Source organism: Panulirus ornatus, chromosome 43 (assembly GCF_036320965.1).
Source record: "Panulirus ornatus isolate Po-2019 chromosome 43, ASM3632096v1, whole genome shotgun sequence".
Lineage (NCBI taxonomy): Eukaryota > Metazoa > Arthropoda > Malacostraca > Decapoda > Palinuridae > Panulirus > Panulirus ornatus.
In genome coordinates, this window is record NC_092266.1 from 18,549,968 (window position 1) to 18,568,686 (window position 18,719).

Below are 18,719 nucleotides of genomic sequence, written 5' to 3' on the forward strand. Positions count from 1 at the left end.
ATATATATATATATATATATATATATATATATATATTATCCCTGGGGATAGGGAAGAAAGAATACTTCCCACGCATTCATCATGTGTCGTAGAAGGCGACTAAAGGGGACGGGAGCGGGGGGGCCAGAAACCCTCCCCTCCTTGTATTTTGACTTTCTAAAAGGGGAAACAGAAGAAGGAGTCACGCGGGGAGTGCTCATCCTCCTCGAAGGCTCAGATTGGGGTGTCTAAGAGTGTGTGGATGTAACCAAGATGAGAAAAAAGGAGAGATAGGCAGTATGTTTGAGGAAAGGAACCTGGATGTTTTGGCTCTTAGTGAAACGAAGCTCAAGGGTAAAGGGGAAGAGTGGTTTGGGAATGTCTTCGGAGTAAAGTCGGGTTAGTGAGAGGACAAGAGCAAGGGAAGGAGTAGCACTACTCCTGAAACAGGAGTTGTGGGAGTATGTGATAGAGTGTAAGAAAGTAAATTCTAGATTGATATGGGTAAAACTGAAAGTTGATGGAGAGAGATGGGTGATTATTGGTGCATCTGCACCTGGGCATGAGAAGAAAGATCATGAGAGGCAAGTGTTTTGGGAGCAGATGAATGAGTGTGTTAGTGGTTTTGATGCACAAGACCGGGTTTTAGTGATGGGTGATTTGAATGCAAAGGTGAGTAATGTGGCGGTTGAGGGAATAATTGGTATACATGGGGTGTTCAGTGTTGTAAATGAAATGGTAAAGAGCTTGTGGATTTGTGTGCTGAGAAAGGACTGGTGATTGGGAATACCTGGTTTAAAAAGCGAGATATACATAAGTATACGTATGTAAGTAGGAGAGGTGGCCAAAGAGCGTTATTGGATTGTGTGTTAATTGATAGGCGCGCGAGAGACTTTTGGATGTTAATGTGCTGAGAGGTGCAGCTGGAGGGATGTCTGATCATTATCTTGTGGAGGCGAAGGTGAAGATTTGTAGGGGTTTTCAGAAAAGAGGAGAGAATGTTGGGGTGAAGAGAGTGGTGAGAGTAAGTGAGCTTGGGAAGGAGACTTGTGTGAGGAAGTACCAGGAGAGACTGAGTACAGAATGAAAAAAGGTGAGAGCAAAGGAGGTAAGGGGAGTGGGGGAGGAATGGGATGTATTTAGGGAAGCAGTGATGGCTTGCGCAAAAGATGCTTGTGGCATGAGAAGCGTGGAAGGTGGGTTGATTAGAAAGGGTAGTGAGTGGTGGGATGAAGAAGTAAGATTATTAGTGAAAGAGAAGTGAGAGGCATTTGGATGATTTTTGCAGGGAAAAAATGCAAATGAGTGGGAGATGTATAAAAGAAAGAGGCAGGAGGTCAAAAGAAAGGTGCAAGAGGTGAAAAAGAGGGCAAATGAGTGTTGGGGTGAGAGTATCATTAAATCTATGGAGAATAAAAAGATGTTCTGGAAGGAGGTAAATCAAGTGCGTAAGACAAGGGAGCAAATGGGAACTTCAGTTAAGGGGGCTAATGGGGAGGTGATAACAAGTAGTGGTGATGTGAGAAGAACGTGTATAGATAGAAGTTGTTATCAGGGAGTAGGAAAGTAGGTATGTTTGAAGGTATAGAGAAATGTTTAAAGGCAATATGTGTTGTAAGGTAGTGTGATCAACTAACTAGCAAAACGATGAGAGAGTTGCAGTAATAGAAAGAGTATGGTTAAGAGAGTTGAAGAGTGTGTGCTGAAATGGTGTGGACATAAGGAGAGCATAAGTGTGGAAAGTTAAGTATGTTTCAGAAGTGGAGGAGACATGGAGAAGGGGAAGACCAAATTGAAGATGGAAGGATGCAGGAAAGAGGATTTTAAGTGGTTAGGGCCTGAATATGCAGGAGGGTGAAAGACATGCACTAGATAGAGTGAATCAGAACAGTGTTGTATTCAGGGGTTGACACACTGTCAATGAACTGAAACAGAGCATGCGAATTGTCAAGGGGAAACCATGGAAAGGTCTGTGGGACCTGGTTGTGGATAGGGGGTTGTGGTTTTGGTGCATTGCACATGACGGCAAGAGAATGGATTTGAATGAATGCAGCCTATCTTCATTCATTCCTTGTACTACCTTGCAAATACGGGAAATGGCATAAAGTATAAAAACATATGTATGCAGTTCTGTTGGGTTTCTTAATTTTATTATGTATGGAGCTGTTATAGTACGTTTTAGAACAAAATTTAGTGTAGTTGAAGCACCAACTGATGGGGGAAAATATTTTACATCTGAAAGGGAATTTTTAAGAGGTTTTAGATAAAAGAATTGATATTCATAGCATAGTATGTTAATGACTGAATATTTTCGATTTTATCTTTACAGTGAGGCTCTGGACATGTACTTTGGAGTTGCCATTTTGCGTGCACCACAGGGTCTGGACTATTCACAAATCATTGAAGATGAAGATACACCAGTTGTCATGAATGGCAATGACAACAGCATTGCCCAGGTTACAGAAGAGAAGCCAGGACAGTCGGGTGCAAACCAACTTACCCAAGGTGAGTTTAGACGGGTAGAGAATAGTACATGAGAAGATAACAAGAAAAAGCTAATGAGAGTCGAATGATGGAAGAGAGATTTAAGGATCAGATATACTATATATAGACCTCTTTAGGAGCCAACAGGTTTATATAACAGGTGTAGAGTTGAAAAATAATGTAATTGCTTTTTCAGTAATTACCATAGGATGTCTAATGCATAACAAATTTATAAGAACATAAGCACAGATAAATTCATTAGATATTGTTTATAGATTAATGTGTAGGTGTCCTGATGATTTATTCCTGATGAATTTAAGGAAATGTTTTAGATTTTCTAAAATAATGCCAACAGTTTTCAGTCTAAAGTTTCATTGTTTCTGGTCAGAATTAGTAACCATATGCAGGAGAAAGACTGGAAGAGGTGAGAGAATCTAAATATTTAGGAGCCATCATGGGTAAGTTTGGTGTTACAGAAGGAGAGATAGGGGAGAAAGCTGTACAGGGTAGAAAAGTCATTGGGTTCCTTAATAGAATAATGCCTTAGAAGTGAAGGAAGGTTCAAGGGACAGCTTAGTCCTCCTGAACCTGACTTATACAGCCAAAACATGGAAATGGGATGAATCGTAGAGGTCAAGAATCCAGGCTGTGGAGATGAGCTACTTGAGCAGAGCATGGTATGATTAGATTGAATGAAGAAAGAAACGAAGGGGTGTAAGAGTGACATGGTATAACTTGGAATGGAAAGGAAATGAATAGTGGAGTGGTAGAGTGAGCGAAATGTAATACTTTGAGGAGGTTTCAGCATGAAGAATGAATGCAAGACTGAGAGTTACAAGGAGAATGTATACTCGTACGATTGAAGAGTTTGATGTGAGAGGAAGACCATCTGTAACATGGGGAAATAAAGAGGAAAAGTACTGGAGAGAGAGAGAGAAATGGTGGAAGAATGTGTGGAATCACATGCAAAGGAGGCATGTAGGGACAGTAATAAGTGGACTCTTTTGCTGTGGCCACCCTCCTTGATGGGAGTTACCAGAAGGAGTAGCCGTCAGAGATTAGATAGATAGAATCAATATGGCTTACTGTTGATTTTTATTCCTTTCAAACCTCATTGTTGTTCATAAATATATTTTATTCTCTTTTACTAGAAATAGAATAAGGTTTGAAAATCATTATCCTTTATCTTTAAACTGATAGTGCATTTATTCAGACTTTATAAATAATGCAGTTACATAAGCACCATGTGGTGCCACTCTTTCCATGGTTAACTGAACATAGCCCAATAATTCCCCATTTATTATTTATTATTAAATTTGTAGGTTTTAATGTTTGTTTATAAGTGTAAGGTGAATATTCTTTAGTTTCAAATGTGTTACTTGTTTGTAGCGACATAGTTGATAACCCTAGTATGGTAAAAGTAAATTTTGGATAAAAAAGGTAAATCATTTGTGTGGATTTGCACTCAGTATTGTAAATTTTCATTATAAATGGAGAGAAAAGAATTTATAATGCTATGATTTTTCTGGTCTCTGCCTGCATTCGATAACACTGAGAGTAAAAAGTTAGCTTGATCAAGGCTGTATTATAGTCTGCTGAAGAAAAGAACATGGCATCATCAAGAATCTTCCCACCTCAGAGGAGCCCACCTTACCCTGCTCCCACAAGCTACAAGGGCCCCATAAAAGGGGTTCTGAGGCTCCATATAATGTTAGTAAGAATAATAGGCTAAGAATGTACTTCTGAAAAGAAGAGTATCATTTTAGATAGAAGTGAGAATATCAAACAGTATGAATATTTTAGGTGTAATACAGTATATTTTCATCATATTGTGATTTTGTCTTCTGCAATGCTGTCAACCTAGAAGTGGCAAAATTACTTGGAACACTTAATTCTAACACCCGGAGTACCTATTATCGGGGTGAGTCTGTGCTTGTGAGTTTGCACACGTGCATGGTTTGTGCTGCACAGATTTTTATTCTTTTGTTTATTTTAGATTTTCTTTACTGGGTAGTTTCTCAGTTGTTCTGTTGTTATTTTCCAAAACTTATGATTTGCTTGGTTTGTTGATTAGAAATACTCATAAATTATTTTGTGTGTCTTTATATTTCTTTTTGTATATATTTCTTCATCTTTGACTCTCTATGAATAACATGTGCTCCCTTAAGGCCGTACTTTCTTTACCTCTGTTTTTCTGTCTTACAGTTTTTTGAACTTTTTACTGCTGTCATCAGTCATGGTTTCTTAACACAGCTTGTTTTGTTTATTTATTATATCACATCACTATAAAAGTATTCCCTTATATCTTCTCCTGTTCACTTCTGGCTTAGTTTCTTTTGTTTTCTAGTTTATTGATTACTTCCTTTTTTTTGAAAAACTGCTAAGTTTCAACTCTTTTTGATTTAAGAAACTTTAAAGTTGTAATGAAATCTCCCTTTTTCTTTTCCCAGCATCAGCAAAACTTGGGTGTTATGCAGCTTCATTTCATACATTTTTTTGCTTCCCATTGAAATTGTTTATGATGAGAAATCTTTGTCCTCGAGGTGTCTCCTCCTACAACTCCCCCTCATGATTTTCTGCCTTCTCTTTCCCCTCCTCCTCTAATTCCTGCTCCTACTCCTGCAAGGCCATGCTGCCTCTCAGGTGTTGTTTTCTTTGCAGGTGCTCGAATCTTTACTTTTTATAAACTTAAACAGTTGTTTACTGACCATGCTTGTCAGTGATGGAGGCTTGTTGGTTTTCACTTTTCTTAATATCACAACTTTTTCTCATGAGCTCCTTGCACAGTTGTGTCTCTGAAACATCCTAAGTGGACCATTGAATGTTTCTGCATAGTCTGTTTATATGAGTGCACAGGATGCAATAACATAAGGGTCATTTGACTTGTGGCGATCTTAATCTTTCAAGGGTCTACATAATTTTTATCTAGCTATTTCATAGTTTTCCAGGGTCATTCACCCTCTCTATGTAGTTAGTTTTTGTAGTAATGTGCCCTATGAACTTATAGTTCATCTCAAATATTTCCTTTTCTCTTTCAGCAAAGCACAAATCCTTCCATTCAGCTGTTAGATATTTCCTTTTCTATTTAAATAACTCTTCCCATAGAATCCTCCAGTAAAATTATTTCTTCTTCTGCCTAAAATCTGGTCCTAATGAATTTTGGAACAATATAGGATTTTAGTCTCTTTTATATGTTGTTTATATGTTTTGCCTTGTCTTTTCTTAGCTTTTTGAAATGAGTTGAATAAAAACTTCTTTCTTTTACTTCTAACTTCCTGTCCTTTTAGTGTCTCCCACCTTATTCCCCAATATAAAATTTCCTTTCTCTGGTATTTGTATTCATTTCTGGTTCCTTTGCTTTTTCCTTCTTAATTCAAGGAAACTTAAGTATTGCATGATCACTTTTCATCAGTGGGATACAGTAGTTAATGTTTGAGACAGTGACTGTGATATGTATAGCGAAGTGCTGATAAAGGAAGTTCTCAGCACATAAAGCACATAAAAGAAATGTATGCCATGTTTCTTTTCCCTCGTACTGAACTCTGGGTCTTCCAAAATACTGTTAATCCATCAGCATTCACAGATACTGTTTTTAGTTTTAGTTTCATACTTTTTTATATATTCTTTAGTCATTATGTTTTGTGTCATGTGTGTCATGATCTCTAGTCTTCATATTCCTTCATTCTTTTGCATCTTCACCCTTTTAGCATTAGGAACACCATTTCTGGGTGTGAGGGAAGCAGGTAAGGACAGGGATGAGTGGAGACTTTTGCCATGGCCAAAGGAACGAGCATCACAGATAGAGATAGAACACCATTTCTGCAATGTTAATTCCTGCAAAATGTATATGGTTAAATACACTTTATCTAACCTCTGAAATTCGGGATGGAGTTAATGGTAATAGATGTATCTCTGCTTACTTTCTCACACTTCCTTTAGCCTACCTTTTTAATGAACAAGCAACCAGTTATTTCAAAATATATAAGATTGTCTGCCTGCCTTGGCACCATCTACCTTTTAAACTTCATTCCTATTTAGGTAAATATGAGTGGTAGTATGGTGGTAATATATAGTTTAGGGGCAGCCTAAAACTAACAGGAATTTGGAAGAAATGCACTGCAGTAGACTTGCACTTTTGGAAAAGTGATTTAGAGGAGTGCTTATGAAGTAAAATCAAGTTGAATAACCCTTTGCTATTAAATAAGATGATTTTGAGGAGGGGTATGAACTCAAGATTTTTTTTCTTTCAAGGCCTCATTTGGACAAAAGTCCACATTGAAGCTGGGCTTTAATTGAAATATAGAGAGGGTTATGAAAGGGAAAATGAAAAGACAGGTAAAAGTATTTTAAGAATTTTGGAGGAAGTGAAAACCTTTCATTTAAAAAGAGAAGTCAAGAGTTCCAAAGTTTTGAGGTGTAGGGAAAGAAGCAGTTATCAAGACAGGCCACCTTTGAGTTGCCAGGCACACATGAGTATTGCATGGTCTAGGTAGTGGTGGAAGCAAATAAACAGCCAGCCCCCAAAAGTGAAAACTAAAGTAATATCTACAGAAGAAGGAAAGTGAACTAATGTTGCGGTGAAGGGCAAGTGGGTCAAGTTGTAAGGTTGCAGAGGTAGAATTACACCAGATGAATCAATCCTTTGTATATAAACAGAGTGACTCTTCAGAGGAAAACAGGATTCCCAGTTTCTTAGGGGCAGATTAAGCTATTTTTGTAATTTGGGGTTTCCAAGAATGAGAAGATGTTACAATAATACCAAGTATGTTTTTTGAAACAAGAAGTGAAAAATTACAGAACTGTCAAAGGTGAAACAAGAGTTATGAGTTTTCATTAAGGGATATGGGCAGAAATTAGGTCTTGGAGGCATTAAACTAAACCAGGTTTCATCAACCCTACTGATGTATCCTGTCCAAGACTTTGAGTTTATTGAAAAAGTTTCTTTAATATGCAGATTGAGTGAGAGGAATGGATTGTTGAGTTATCAGTGTGAGAGTGCACCTGGTTACTTGTGGAAGAGGGGAACTCGTTGATAGAAAGGAGAAAAAGTGTTGGAGACAGGACAGGACTTTGAGGGACACTATTGTTGATGGAGAACAAGGGCAGGCTGATCTATCAACAACCATGGAAATAGATCACCCAGAGAGGAAGCTAGATTTGAGGGAAGAAAGTGAGGAAGGGAAGCCAAAAGAGAGGAGCTTAGAGATGAGACCCTAATGCCACACCCTGTCAACAGCTTTGGATATACCAAGGGTAGCTACATAAGACTCCTCAGGATCTTTCAGGGTTGATGAGCAGACTTTAGTAAGATGATTATTTTAAAAGTAGTTGAAATGTGTAGAAATCAAGAGTACCAACGAGAAGCTTGCCTATTTTCCTTTAACAACTGAAATCTACTGTTTTTGAAGTACTTGAAATAAACATGATTGTTTTGGTTTCTTGTTTAGATCCTGTTACAAAGAGATTAGTTTACCTTGTGCATTCATATGTGTCCTAGTGGACGTACCACCCAATTTACCATTTCCAGTGACATTTTGGCCTTGTGGAGCAGTGGCATTGATTCTTTGAAATTGGTTTGTTTCAGTTATGACACTGAAAATTAGAGTATATCTTAGCTGCATAAGGAAATCAGATGTTTTCCTCATTTCTCTTGATTTCTAGAAGTGTTTAATCTACATTTACATTAATTAACCCCTCATGTTTTTCCTTAATTTCTTAGCTCTTCTTGTCTTTCTCTGATTGATTACTGAAGGATTAGTTATAATCCATATATCTCATCAGTACCCAACTAAATTACTTCTGCTAAGTCTTAAGAGTCCATTGATATACATTTCTCCAAATCTAAAGTTTCTCTTACAGTTCTGGTATTATTTGTTCTTAGTAAGTTGTGGCTAAATTCAGGATATTAATATTCATCAACCTGAAGTTTTTATTTCTTTGTATCAACTAATTTCATAAATGAGGTTATGCACTCATGTCATGTTGTTATCTGTGCTTCATTTAGCTAATAACATTCTTCAGTTTCTATTATTTCTTAATTTTTTCACTTTATGGCTTTTCCTGCCTCAATCTTTTTGCCTTGCTTAGTAATTAAATCTGGTCCTCCTTGACTCTTCCCTTTGATTATAAGTGTGCTGGATTTTATGTATGTTCTCTTCGTCATGCTTACTTGCAACCACTGAAAATGAATTATTGTGGTCCTAGAGATTTTCCTTTTGGTTCACTCATATATATTTTGTTCATGTTTATGAATTACCTCCAACTGAGTTTCTGCCCCTATACCATTTGAGAGCAGTATTCTTTTCTTTGCTTTCCCTATGGCCATCCCACTTGGGGCTTCCTCCTGGGAATCTTCAAAAATATTTTCTGTATTTCTTTTCTTTGGTACCTTATTCCAAACTTCTGACTTATTTTTAATTCTGCAGGATTCCTTATTTTAGACTTCAGACTTATTATTAATTCTGCAGGATTCCATGCATGGCTTTGTCGTTTCCACTGGTATGTGTGTAAATTTGTTTGAACCTGTTTAATGCAGTGTGTTATTTACATATCATTTCTTTATCTCTGGATTTCCTTTTTAGTTTCACTTGAAAACTGTGAAAATTGTTGTGAGACTTAAGCTGTCTTTGTGTGTATGCAAATATTTTTTTTATCACAATAAGGCATTCCTTTTATATACTTTTCATTGTAGCCTTTGCTTAATTTTAATCCTAAAAGAAATTTTGACTATACATATGCATAAAACATAGGAAATATTCTTTTGTGGTTACTCTCTAACACAACAGTACATTTTTGAAGTTACAGAGTATATTGATTATGGTAGACTGTACTGGAAATAGTAGTTTTTTTTTTATATGAGAGAATATTTGAATATTGTTTGATGTAACTTAACTTCAAGTGAATATAGGTTTACTCCCTCAGTAAGCTTGGTTGATAATTTAGTCTCCATTAGTGTCAGTATCTTGAGTATGGAAATATATCCTTGAATTTAGAGTAAGTTTTAAAATGGAGTCATATCCCTGTATTTTTGCTCTCAGTCTTTGCCCTCCTGAATGATTTTGGAAATTATGGATAAGGAATTAAAATGTCAATATTATGATAAATAGTTTACAAATGATATGAAATATAGATTCACCATTTGGTATGAATAATAATGATCTTTACTCCAACTTTTCTGCCAACACAGTCTTTAGGAGGAAGAAAATACGTCAGACCGGTCGAGGTATTTGGAAAGTATTAATATTTTGCTTTAATTCAAAGAGTAATAGTAGATGTTATCATGCACACTGGCTCACTCTTCCTAGTTGGTGTGTTAGGAATTTTAATTTCAATAAAAATTGCTCTTATAACCGTTGTTCTATTTCTTTGCATGCTTTGTGTGTAGTATATGGAAGTCATAGCTCTTAAAATTCCTTTTTGTCAAACATTTTTTTAGTAGGATCTTGCTTTGTAGATGATCAGACACAAGTTACATATTGAAATGAATTGTATAGGTGATAAATTAGTTGAAATGAATATCAAGACAAGGAATATTACTGAAGGTCACATCATTGTATCGGTGGTATCTGTCTTGAATATAAATAGGTATACCCTTCGAAGGTACTAACACAATAAACCAACTAATATCTTAAAGTTGCATATGCCTCTTAAATATGTACAGTAAGAATTCTTATGCAGCATTAAATTTTGCAGTCTGGTTACAGCCATATGTAAGGATATTTAATTGTGTGGAAGCTCACACACTAATAGTTGGGCATTCATTATGCTTTCAATGTCTGATATATGATAAATGGTAAGGAAGTAAAAACATGTTGTGAGAGACACAGCTCTTGAACTTTTAACTACTCCAGATGTAAATTAACATTAGGTGAGCAATTCCTCTACATGTAAATATCCACTTTGAGTTTTGTGTTTGTTTCAAAACTGCCCCAGGGCCTGGGTAGTAGCCAAGCTGGCATTGCATGAAAATTTCTCCCCACAGTCAGTCACCCTCTTGCCATGCCAAAAACATTATATTCTTGAGTTTATTTTTGGAAGAAAATTGAGTGGCTTTAGGTAGACTTGGGAGACCAAGCAGAAGATCCTTGTTGATTATTATCTGAATTCAGGTTATGTGGAGAGTGATTTTATGGATACTGATTCTTATAGCATTGAAAGTTGACCAAGATGAGGCAGAAGTTCCTTTGAGCACAAGTGGAGGCAGTGTTGCTAGCACGTCTTACCATGACATTGACCTTGAACATCACTGCCTCTGAGCGGTGCAGCTAGTAATTTTATAGACTTGCATAATTCTTTTGTTATGGAAAAATCATTTTTGAATCACCTTGATTATAACAAGAACAGTTTTTTGTACGTGCTTGCCATGTCTTGGAAATGCAAGGTAGTGCCAGGAACAGATGAAGAGAGGCTGCATTCACTCGTATTCAGTGTCTGGCTGTTATTTTGCCTCTCTTTTTCAAGTGATAGCCCTCAGACTGCTACATTAGGTTGGAATGGATATGTTTGGAGATCAGATTTTTCACAGAGTTCCTACATCAAGTAGATAAATGTCTGTAGATATTTCACCCTTGACTAGAAACTTGAAACTGCATGTGTGCGTCTTTAGTTTTTGTTCTAAAGTCAGAAATGAATTTTATGTAAATATGCTTATTTAGGTCCTACTACAGTTTACCATTTTAAATGATTTTTTTTTTATATTTTTGACCATTTCCTGAGTTAGCGAGGTAGCACCAGGAACAGACGGAGAAAGGCCGCACCTGCTCACATCCATTTTCTAGTTGTCATGTGTAATGCACTGAAACCCTGGCTCCCTATCCAAAAACAGGCCCCACAGACCTCTCCATGGTTTACCATGGAGGCTTCACATGCCCTGGTTCAGTCCAGTGACAGCACATCAGCCTTTGTATACCACATTGTTCCAGTTCACTCTATCCTATTCATGCATTTCACCCTCCTGCATGTTCAGGCCCCAATAACTCAAAATCTTTTTCACTCCAACCTATCATTTCCAGTTTGTTCTCATTCTCCTTTTCCCTTCCAGTTCTGACACATATATCCTCCTTGTCAACCTTTCCTTACTTATTCCCTTCATATGTCCAAACCATTTAAACACACCTTTCTCAAGTCTAAGTCTCTCAGTGACACTTTTTTTTTTTTTATCACCACACCTCTCTCGTACCCTTCAAAAGTTACTCGATCAAACCACCTCACACCACATATTCCCCTCAAATGTTTCATTTCCAACAAATCCACCCGCCTGCTCAGCCTTATCTATAACCCATGTCCCACATGCATATAATATTATAGGGACTACTAAACTTCAAACATACCCATTTTTGCCCTCCTAGAGAACAATATCTCTTTCCACACATTCATCAGCACTCCCAGAACCTTCATTCCCTCACGCATCCCATGACTCACTTAAACTTCCGTGGCTCCATTCACCACCATGCCCACTCCCAGGTATCTAATACACTTAACTTCTTTCAGTTTTCCTCCATTTAAACTCACAACCCAACTAAACTGTCCCTTAACCCTGCCAAACCTGGTAACCTTGATTTTATTCATATTTATTCTAAGCATTTTCCTTTCACACACTTCCAAACTCAGTCACCAACTTCTGCAGTTTCTCACTTTAATCTACTACCAGTGCTGTATCATCGGCAAACAACAACTGACTAACTTCCTAGGCCCTCTCATTCCTTACTAACTTTTACTTGCCCTTCTCCCCAAGACTCGCATGCACTTCCCTCACAACTCCTGTCCATAAACAAATTAAATGACCACAGTGACAGCATACACCACTCCTGGAGACCAGCCTTCACTTGGAATCACTTGCTCTCCTTTCTACCTACTTACTCCCTTGATGAATACTTCTTGCTGCTTCTAGCAGCTTTCCTCCCACTACATATATTCTTAAGACCTTCCACAAGGGATCTCTGTCAACCATATTATATGCTTTCTCTAGATCTATAAATGCTGCATGCAAATCCATCTGTTTCTCGAATTATTTCTCACACACATTCTTTAAAGCAAACACTTGATCCATACATCCTCTATCACTTCTAGAACCATACTTATCTACAAGTCTTATTACTGAGTGTAAGTTAATGTGACTGATCATTTTGGAGAGTGTTTCAGTTCTGTTTGAATTGTTCTCAGATTTGTGATTAGTATTTCTGTGGCTGTAGTAAGTAAATAGATTCCCAACATATACTCCCCTTTCCTTGAGACAATAGACTTTGTTGATGAAAAATGTGGCAACATTGGTACGGCATGAAACTGGTATTGATTTTTCTTGTTTTTTCTGGCAGATTGAATTAAGGGTTGTGCACGTATAATTTCCCCAAATAGATGAAAGCCATTTCTAAGATTGTAAAAAAACTGCTCATTATGTGAGCTGTTGAAAACTACGAGTGAAAATAATATGTCTGAATTTTTGTAATCATTTGGGAGGCATATTCAGTGATGTATGATTCTTGTTTAGGGATCAAGCCTGACATATAACAACCAGAAATAACTTTTTACCAAGCTCAGCAAGCAAGCATGGAGGCATACAATCAGAAGTAGTTTATGTAGATTAAGTAATTCCTTGGATGTGAATGTTTTATGCATATTTCTGATTTACCAAAAGCCTAAACACTGTTAACCACAACTGCATTGCAGTTGATCATCATGATTCTACTTCATTTCTCTTTCATCATCATGTAGTCTTCAGGTTGTAGCAGTGATCCTTACAGACAGAATATTAGGTAGGAGCAGTGGCCTGTTAAGGGTTAGGCCCTAAAGGCTTAGAAGCAGCATTGGAGTTCAGTTATAGAGACCCTTTTTGCCATGGCAGGTTGGATGGTATTGCAGTGGAATTTATTTAAAAAGGTGGTGACTGTGTTGTTAATGGGTTGGTAAGGATATTCATTGTATGTACGGTTCATGGTGAAGTGCCTGAGGATTGGCAGAATGCATGCATGGTGCCATTGTATAAAGGCAAAGGGGATAAAGGTGAGTTTTCAAATTACATTAGGTATAAGTTTGTTGAGTATTCCTGGGAAATTATATGGGAGGGTATTCATTGAGAGGGTAAAGGCATTTACAGAGCATCAGATTGGGGAAGAGCAGTGAGTGTGGTTTCAGAAGTCGTAAAGGATGTGTGGATCAGGTACTTGCTTTGAAAAATGTATGTGAGAAATACTTCGAAAAACAGATGAATTTGTATGTAGTATTTATGGATGCTCTGTGGAAGGTATTAAGAGTATATGGTGTGGGAAGTAAGTTGGTTGAAGCAGTGAAAAGTTTTTATCAAGGATGTAAGATATATATGAGTAGGAAGAGAGGAAAGTGATTGGTTTCCAATGAATGTCGGTGTGTGGCAGGGGTGCGTGATGTCTCCATGGTTGTTCAATTTGTTCATGGATGGGGTTCATAGGGAGGTGAATGCAAGAGTTTTGGAGAGATCGGTAAGTATGCAGTCTGTTGTGGATGAGAGAGCTTGGGAAGTGAGTCAGTCGTTCTTCGCTGATGATACAGCATTGGTGGCTGATTCGGGTGAGAAACTGCAGAAGCTGGTGACTGAGTTTGGTAAAATGTGTGAAAGAAGAGAGCTGAGAGTAAATGTGAATAAGAGCAAGGTTATTAGGTTCAGTAGGGTTGAGGGACAAGTTAATTAGGAGGTAAGTTTGAATTGAGAAAAACTGGAGGAAGTGAAGTGTTTTAGATATCGGGAAGTGGATTTAGCAGTGGATGGAACCATGGAAGCAGAAGTGAGTCATAGGGTGGGGGAGTGGGCGATGGTACTGGGAGCGTTGAAGAATGTTTGGAAGGTGAGAACGTTATTCTTGGAGAGCAAAAATGGGTATATTTTATATGGTTGCGAGGCGTGGGCTATAGGTAGGGTTGTGCGGAGGAGGGTGGATGTGTTAGATATGAAATGTTTGAGGACAATATGTGGTGTGAGGTGGTTTGATCGCGTAATGAAATGGTAAGAGAGATATGTGGTAGTAAAAGGAGCGTGTTTAAGAGAGTAGAAGAGGGTGTGTTGAAATGGTTTGTACATATGGAGAGAATGAGTGAGGAAAGATTGACAAAAAGGATATATGTCAGAGGTGGAGGGAACAAGGAGAAGTGGGAGACCAAATTGGAGGTAGAAGGATGAGTGAAAAAGATGTTGAGCGATCGGGGCCTGAACGTACAGGAGGGTGAAAGGCGTGCAAGGAATAGAGTGAATTGGAATGTTGTGGTATACCGGGGTTAACGTGCTGTCAGTGGATTGAACCAGGGCATGTTAAAAGAGTAGAAGAGGGTGTGTTGAAATGGTTTGGACATATGGAGAGAATGAGTGAGGAAAGATTGACAAAAAGGATATATGTCAGAGATGGAGGGAACAAGGAGAAGTGGGAGACCAAATTGGAGGTAGAAGGATGGAGTGAAAAAGATGTTGAGCGATCGAGGCCTGAACGTACAGGAGGGTGAAAGGCGTGCAAGGAATAGTGTGAATTGGAATGTTGTGGTATACCGGGGTCGACGTGCTGTCAGTGGATTGAACCAGGGCATGTGAAGCGTCTGGGGTAAGCCATAGAAAGTTTTGTGGGGCCTGGATGTGGAAAGGGAGCTGTGATTTCAGTGCATTACACATGACAGCTAGAGATTGAGTGTAAACGAATGTGGCCTTTTTTTTCTTTTTTTTTTTTTTTCTTTTCCTGGCGCTACCTTGCTGGAAGGGGGGGATGCTATTTCATGTGTGGCGGGGTAGTGATGGGAATGGACGAAGGCAGCAAGTATGAATATGTACATGTGTATATGTTTGTGTGTGTATGTATATGTAGGTATATGTTGATATGTATATGTAGGTATATGTGCATGTATGGGCATTTATGTATATACATGTGTATGTGGGTGGGTTGGGCCATTCCTCTTCTGTTTCCTTGTACTACCTTGCTGATGCAGGAGATGGCGATTGAGTATAATAAAAAGGAAAAAAGAAAAAATAGAATGCCTTGTGTACCAAAATGACGAGTAGGCATGCAGTATCTTAAGTACTGAAGTTGTATCTTGAGCATATGAGGGGCCTTGTGATGTGTTGAATTGCAGATTGTAATATTCTAGAGATGGGTGTTATTGAACATTGTATGACTGGTGGAATAAAGTTTAAGACTTGGTGGAAGAGAAGTTGTTTCATGCTTGTTGAGTCATATTGTGTGTATACATTTTTGTGATTATCATATTTTAGGGGGGAAGGGGAATCTATGAGTGTAAACTGCTGAAATGTGAAGCAGAGGTAATATTTTTCTTTTCACTTAGGGTTGATGTTTGGTGGGATGGTTTGGTTGACATGGTTCTCTTACCATTGTAATGTACTACCAAAAGGGAAGAATGTTCTTCAGTTAACTAACCTATGAAAAGGGGAGCCTTGCCTCTGCTCCCCATGCTACTCTAAATCTAAAATTATATCATTTCAACAACAAACCACCAGATTTCAAGGTTAAAAAACAAAGTTTTCTTCCTTAAAAGATTTTAATCTGCATGTTTGAGTGGTGTAAATACACATATATTTAATGCCATTCACATACATTATTATAAAAGTAGATAAGAAATATTTCTATAATACTTTTTTTTGGTAAGGTATCTCTGCATATTTCTTTTTCATGAATACAGTGGTTTAGGCTATAGTTCTTTTTTACAGAGTTTCCCTTGCTAATATCAGGAAATGTCACCATCTGTTGCAATACTGTAAGATTCTCCTTAGTGAAATGATTGTTATTATGGTGAGGCAGTGTGTTATTTATGATGAGGCATTGTGTATAGTACACTGGACTCTTGATGAACAGTGACAGAAAACTTTTAGTTCATTTCTTAAGGAAGACCATGTCTTTCCATGCTTGCATTCTGATTGGTTCATGGTTCATGTTATGGGTAATTGCAGTTATTGTTGCTGTATAAATGATTTTTCTTCTTGTCTTTACTGTGATAAACACTTAAACTTTCCCATCCATATATTTTCGTGTACTTGGGAAACCAACCTACATGTGCATATTTAGAATATTTCCTGCCTCAGTTCCCAAGCTAATTTGTGAGTAGGGGTAGGAGTGGAGACATATGGGCAACAAATGCCTTCACAGGACATAATACCCTAAGTTACCCTTGCAAGAGAGAAAGAGAGCAATTTATATAGATGTTGCATTACTAGAAATTCCTTTATTTTTGCCTATGTATACTTTATATACATTACTGGAAGTGAAAAGTCATCTTTGGTGAATTTGCATCATAGGAGTATGTACAATTTCGTTAAGGAATTTCTCACTCCAGAGGAATCCATCTTCTCCCTGCTACTGATAACAGTGCAGCTTGAAGCTGGATAAACCCATGGAGAAAGGGTGCTAGTGTTTTACAATGATAACATTGAAGTAATAATTATATATACATACTTGCCTCCAGCCCCAGGGGTCCTTTCTATCTTTCTGGGGTTCTTGCAGCACTCAGGTATCCAGTCATGTCCACCAGGCAGGACTGTGTAGGTCATGTAGTGATGCGTGTTTCTGTGTGTGGCAGTTGAGTAATAAATGCTTGGTGTCATTCATTGTGGTATTAATGTGTTTGTAGCACTGTATGGGTGGGTGATTTGCAGTGCATAGATGGGAAAGTGTGAAGAGTGTGTCTGGAAATGTTGTTTCAGATGGGTGTATGTCTGGTGGGATGATGTTTAAGACTTAGTTTGGAGGGTGGTGGTTTAGTGCTTTTCGATTCATTTCATTGTGTATGCATTTTATGCAAGGTATTTTTGTTGCAGGGTGGACATAATCTGTGAGTAGAGGTTGCTAAAGTGTGAGGCAGGGATAAGCTTTTTTTTCTACTTAGGGATACATTGTTATTTCTGGAGTGAAGAATTGGGTGCCAAGCATTTTGAGGTGGGATTGTTTTGGGAAGATCTTTGTTTCATTTTTTAGCTGTGCAGACATATGGTTGCAAAGCAGCCAGAGGTTGTTCTGATTGCATTTTGTGATTTGTGGCTTTTGTCATATATGCTTTTGGAGTGGCAGGTGAGGCATAGGTTGGAGTGGATGAATCATTTCTAGAGATGCTTAAGTATTTTTTTTCTTGTCTAGGTTTGGCACCAGTCGTGTTGTAAGGCCAATTGGTTTGTGGCTTTTATGGTGTGGGGAGCGAGAGTCATGGGTCTTGTATATGATAACTAGAATAGTTGGTGTTTTGTTTAGTGGGTGTTTCGTAATTCAAGTTGACTGGAGGGTGTATGTCTGGGGTTAAAAGGTTGACTGAAGACTTGTCGAGATACAGCCATTCTCTTCTGGGTGAGCCATTGTTCCACTTTGGTGATGAAATGTTGCATGCTTGTTGTTGTTTGTGTCATTTCAGGGTGCTTGTGGTGTGTTGTTAGGTCTTGTATCATTGTTATTGGATGAAAAGGAGTACACTTGTTACTGGAGAACTTCTCATCCAAAGGAGTCCATCCTCTTGTGCTACTAATTTTAGTGCAACCCTCAACTGCAGGATCCCCATAAAAGGGGTTCTCGTGTTATATAACTGAATTGAAATTATGAAATCTCTATAAATGTTACTGATAAAGTACATACATTATATGGGTTATACTGATTATATAGAGTTAAAGCAAAAGAATATTAATTCCATCAGTATAGAAGCATTGAAAAATTTATTGTAACAGTAGTACATATTACTTTTTGATCTTAGCCAAAATCTGAGAAACATGCCTGTTAGTAACTGTTTCCACTCTTATCTAAGATAATAATAGCAAATCAGTGTGTTTGCTGATTTTATGGGTCAAAATTTACCATCATGATGTTTTATACAGAGTTGAATAACTATCATTCTGTAAACATAAGAATGTCTTCCGTAGTACTAGAACAATCTCTCTTGTGCAGGCATGGAGAAGAAACTTAATTGGGAGGTTTAAGTATTGAATGCAACAAAGCCTACTGACATTTGCTTAAGATCAGATATGAAAGCATCATTTGAAGTACAGTTTGTCATTCAATTTTTCACTGCAAATCAACAACTACCATTTTCACTCAATTGTTATTCCCTATGTCTGGTTGTCAAGTACAATAGTTGTTGATGTTTCTCAACCCAAACTTATTTTCTGTCAAAGGTTTGTTAATTTTGTCCTTGTGATATGCTTATAGTCAGTATCATTTACTAATTTTTCATTTTCAGTTGCATACTATATTCAATTAGGAAAATATTTAGTTAGACTATTATGTGTATCATGTCAGAATATATAACAGTGTTAC

General features: G+C 37.6%; 1 protein-coding gene across 4 annotated transcripts in view; it reads left to right on the forward strand.

Annotated features, from left to right (window-relative positions):
• The window catches only part of LOC139762358 (bumetanide-sensitive sodium-(potassium)-chloride cotransporter-like), a 170,196-nt gene that overhangs the window by 142,530 nt on the left and 8,947 nt on the right, over window positions 1–18,719 (forward strand). For 2 of the 4 annotated variants that reach the window (XM_071687123.1, XM_071687125.1), the window contains exons 17-18: window positions 2,309–2,484; window positions 4,328–4,384. In XM_071687123.1, the coding sequence (XP_071543224.1) occupies window positions 2,309–2,484; window positions 4,328–4,384 (233 nt within the window). Of the gene's footprint in view, window positions 1–2,308; window positions 2,485–4,327; window positions 4,385–9,649; window positions 9,886–18,719 lie in introns of those variants that run through there. The other 2 variants (XM_071687127.1, XM_071687124.1) reach the window with 2 other exon arrangements.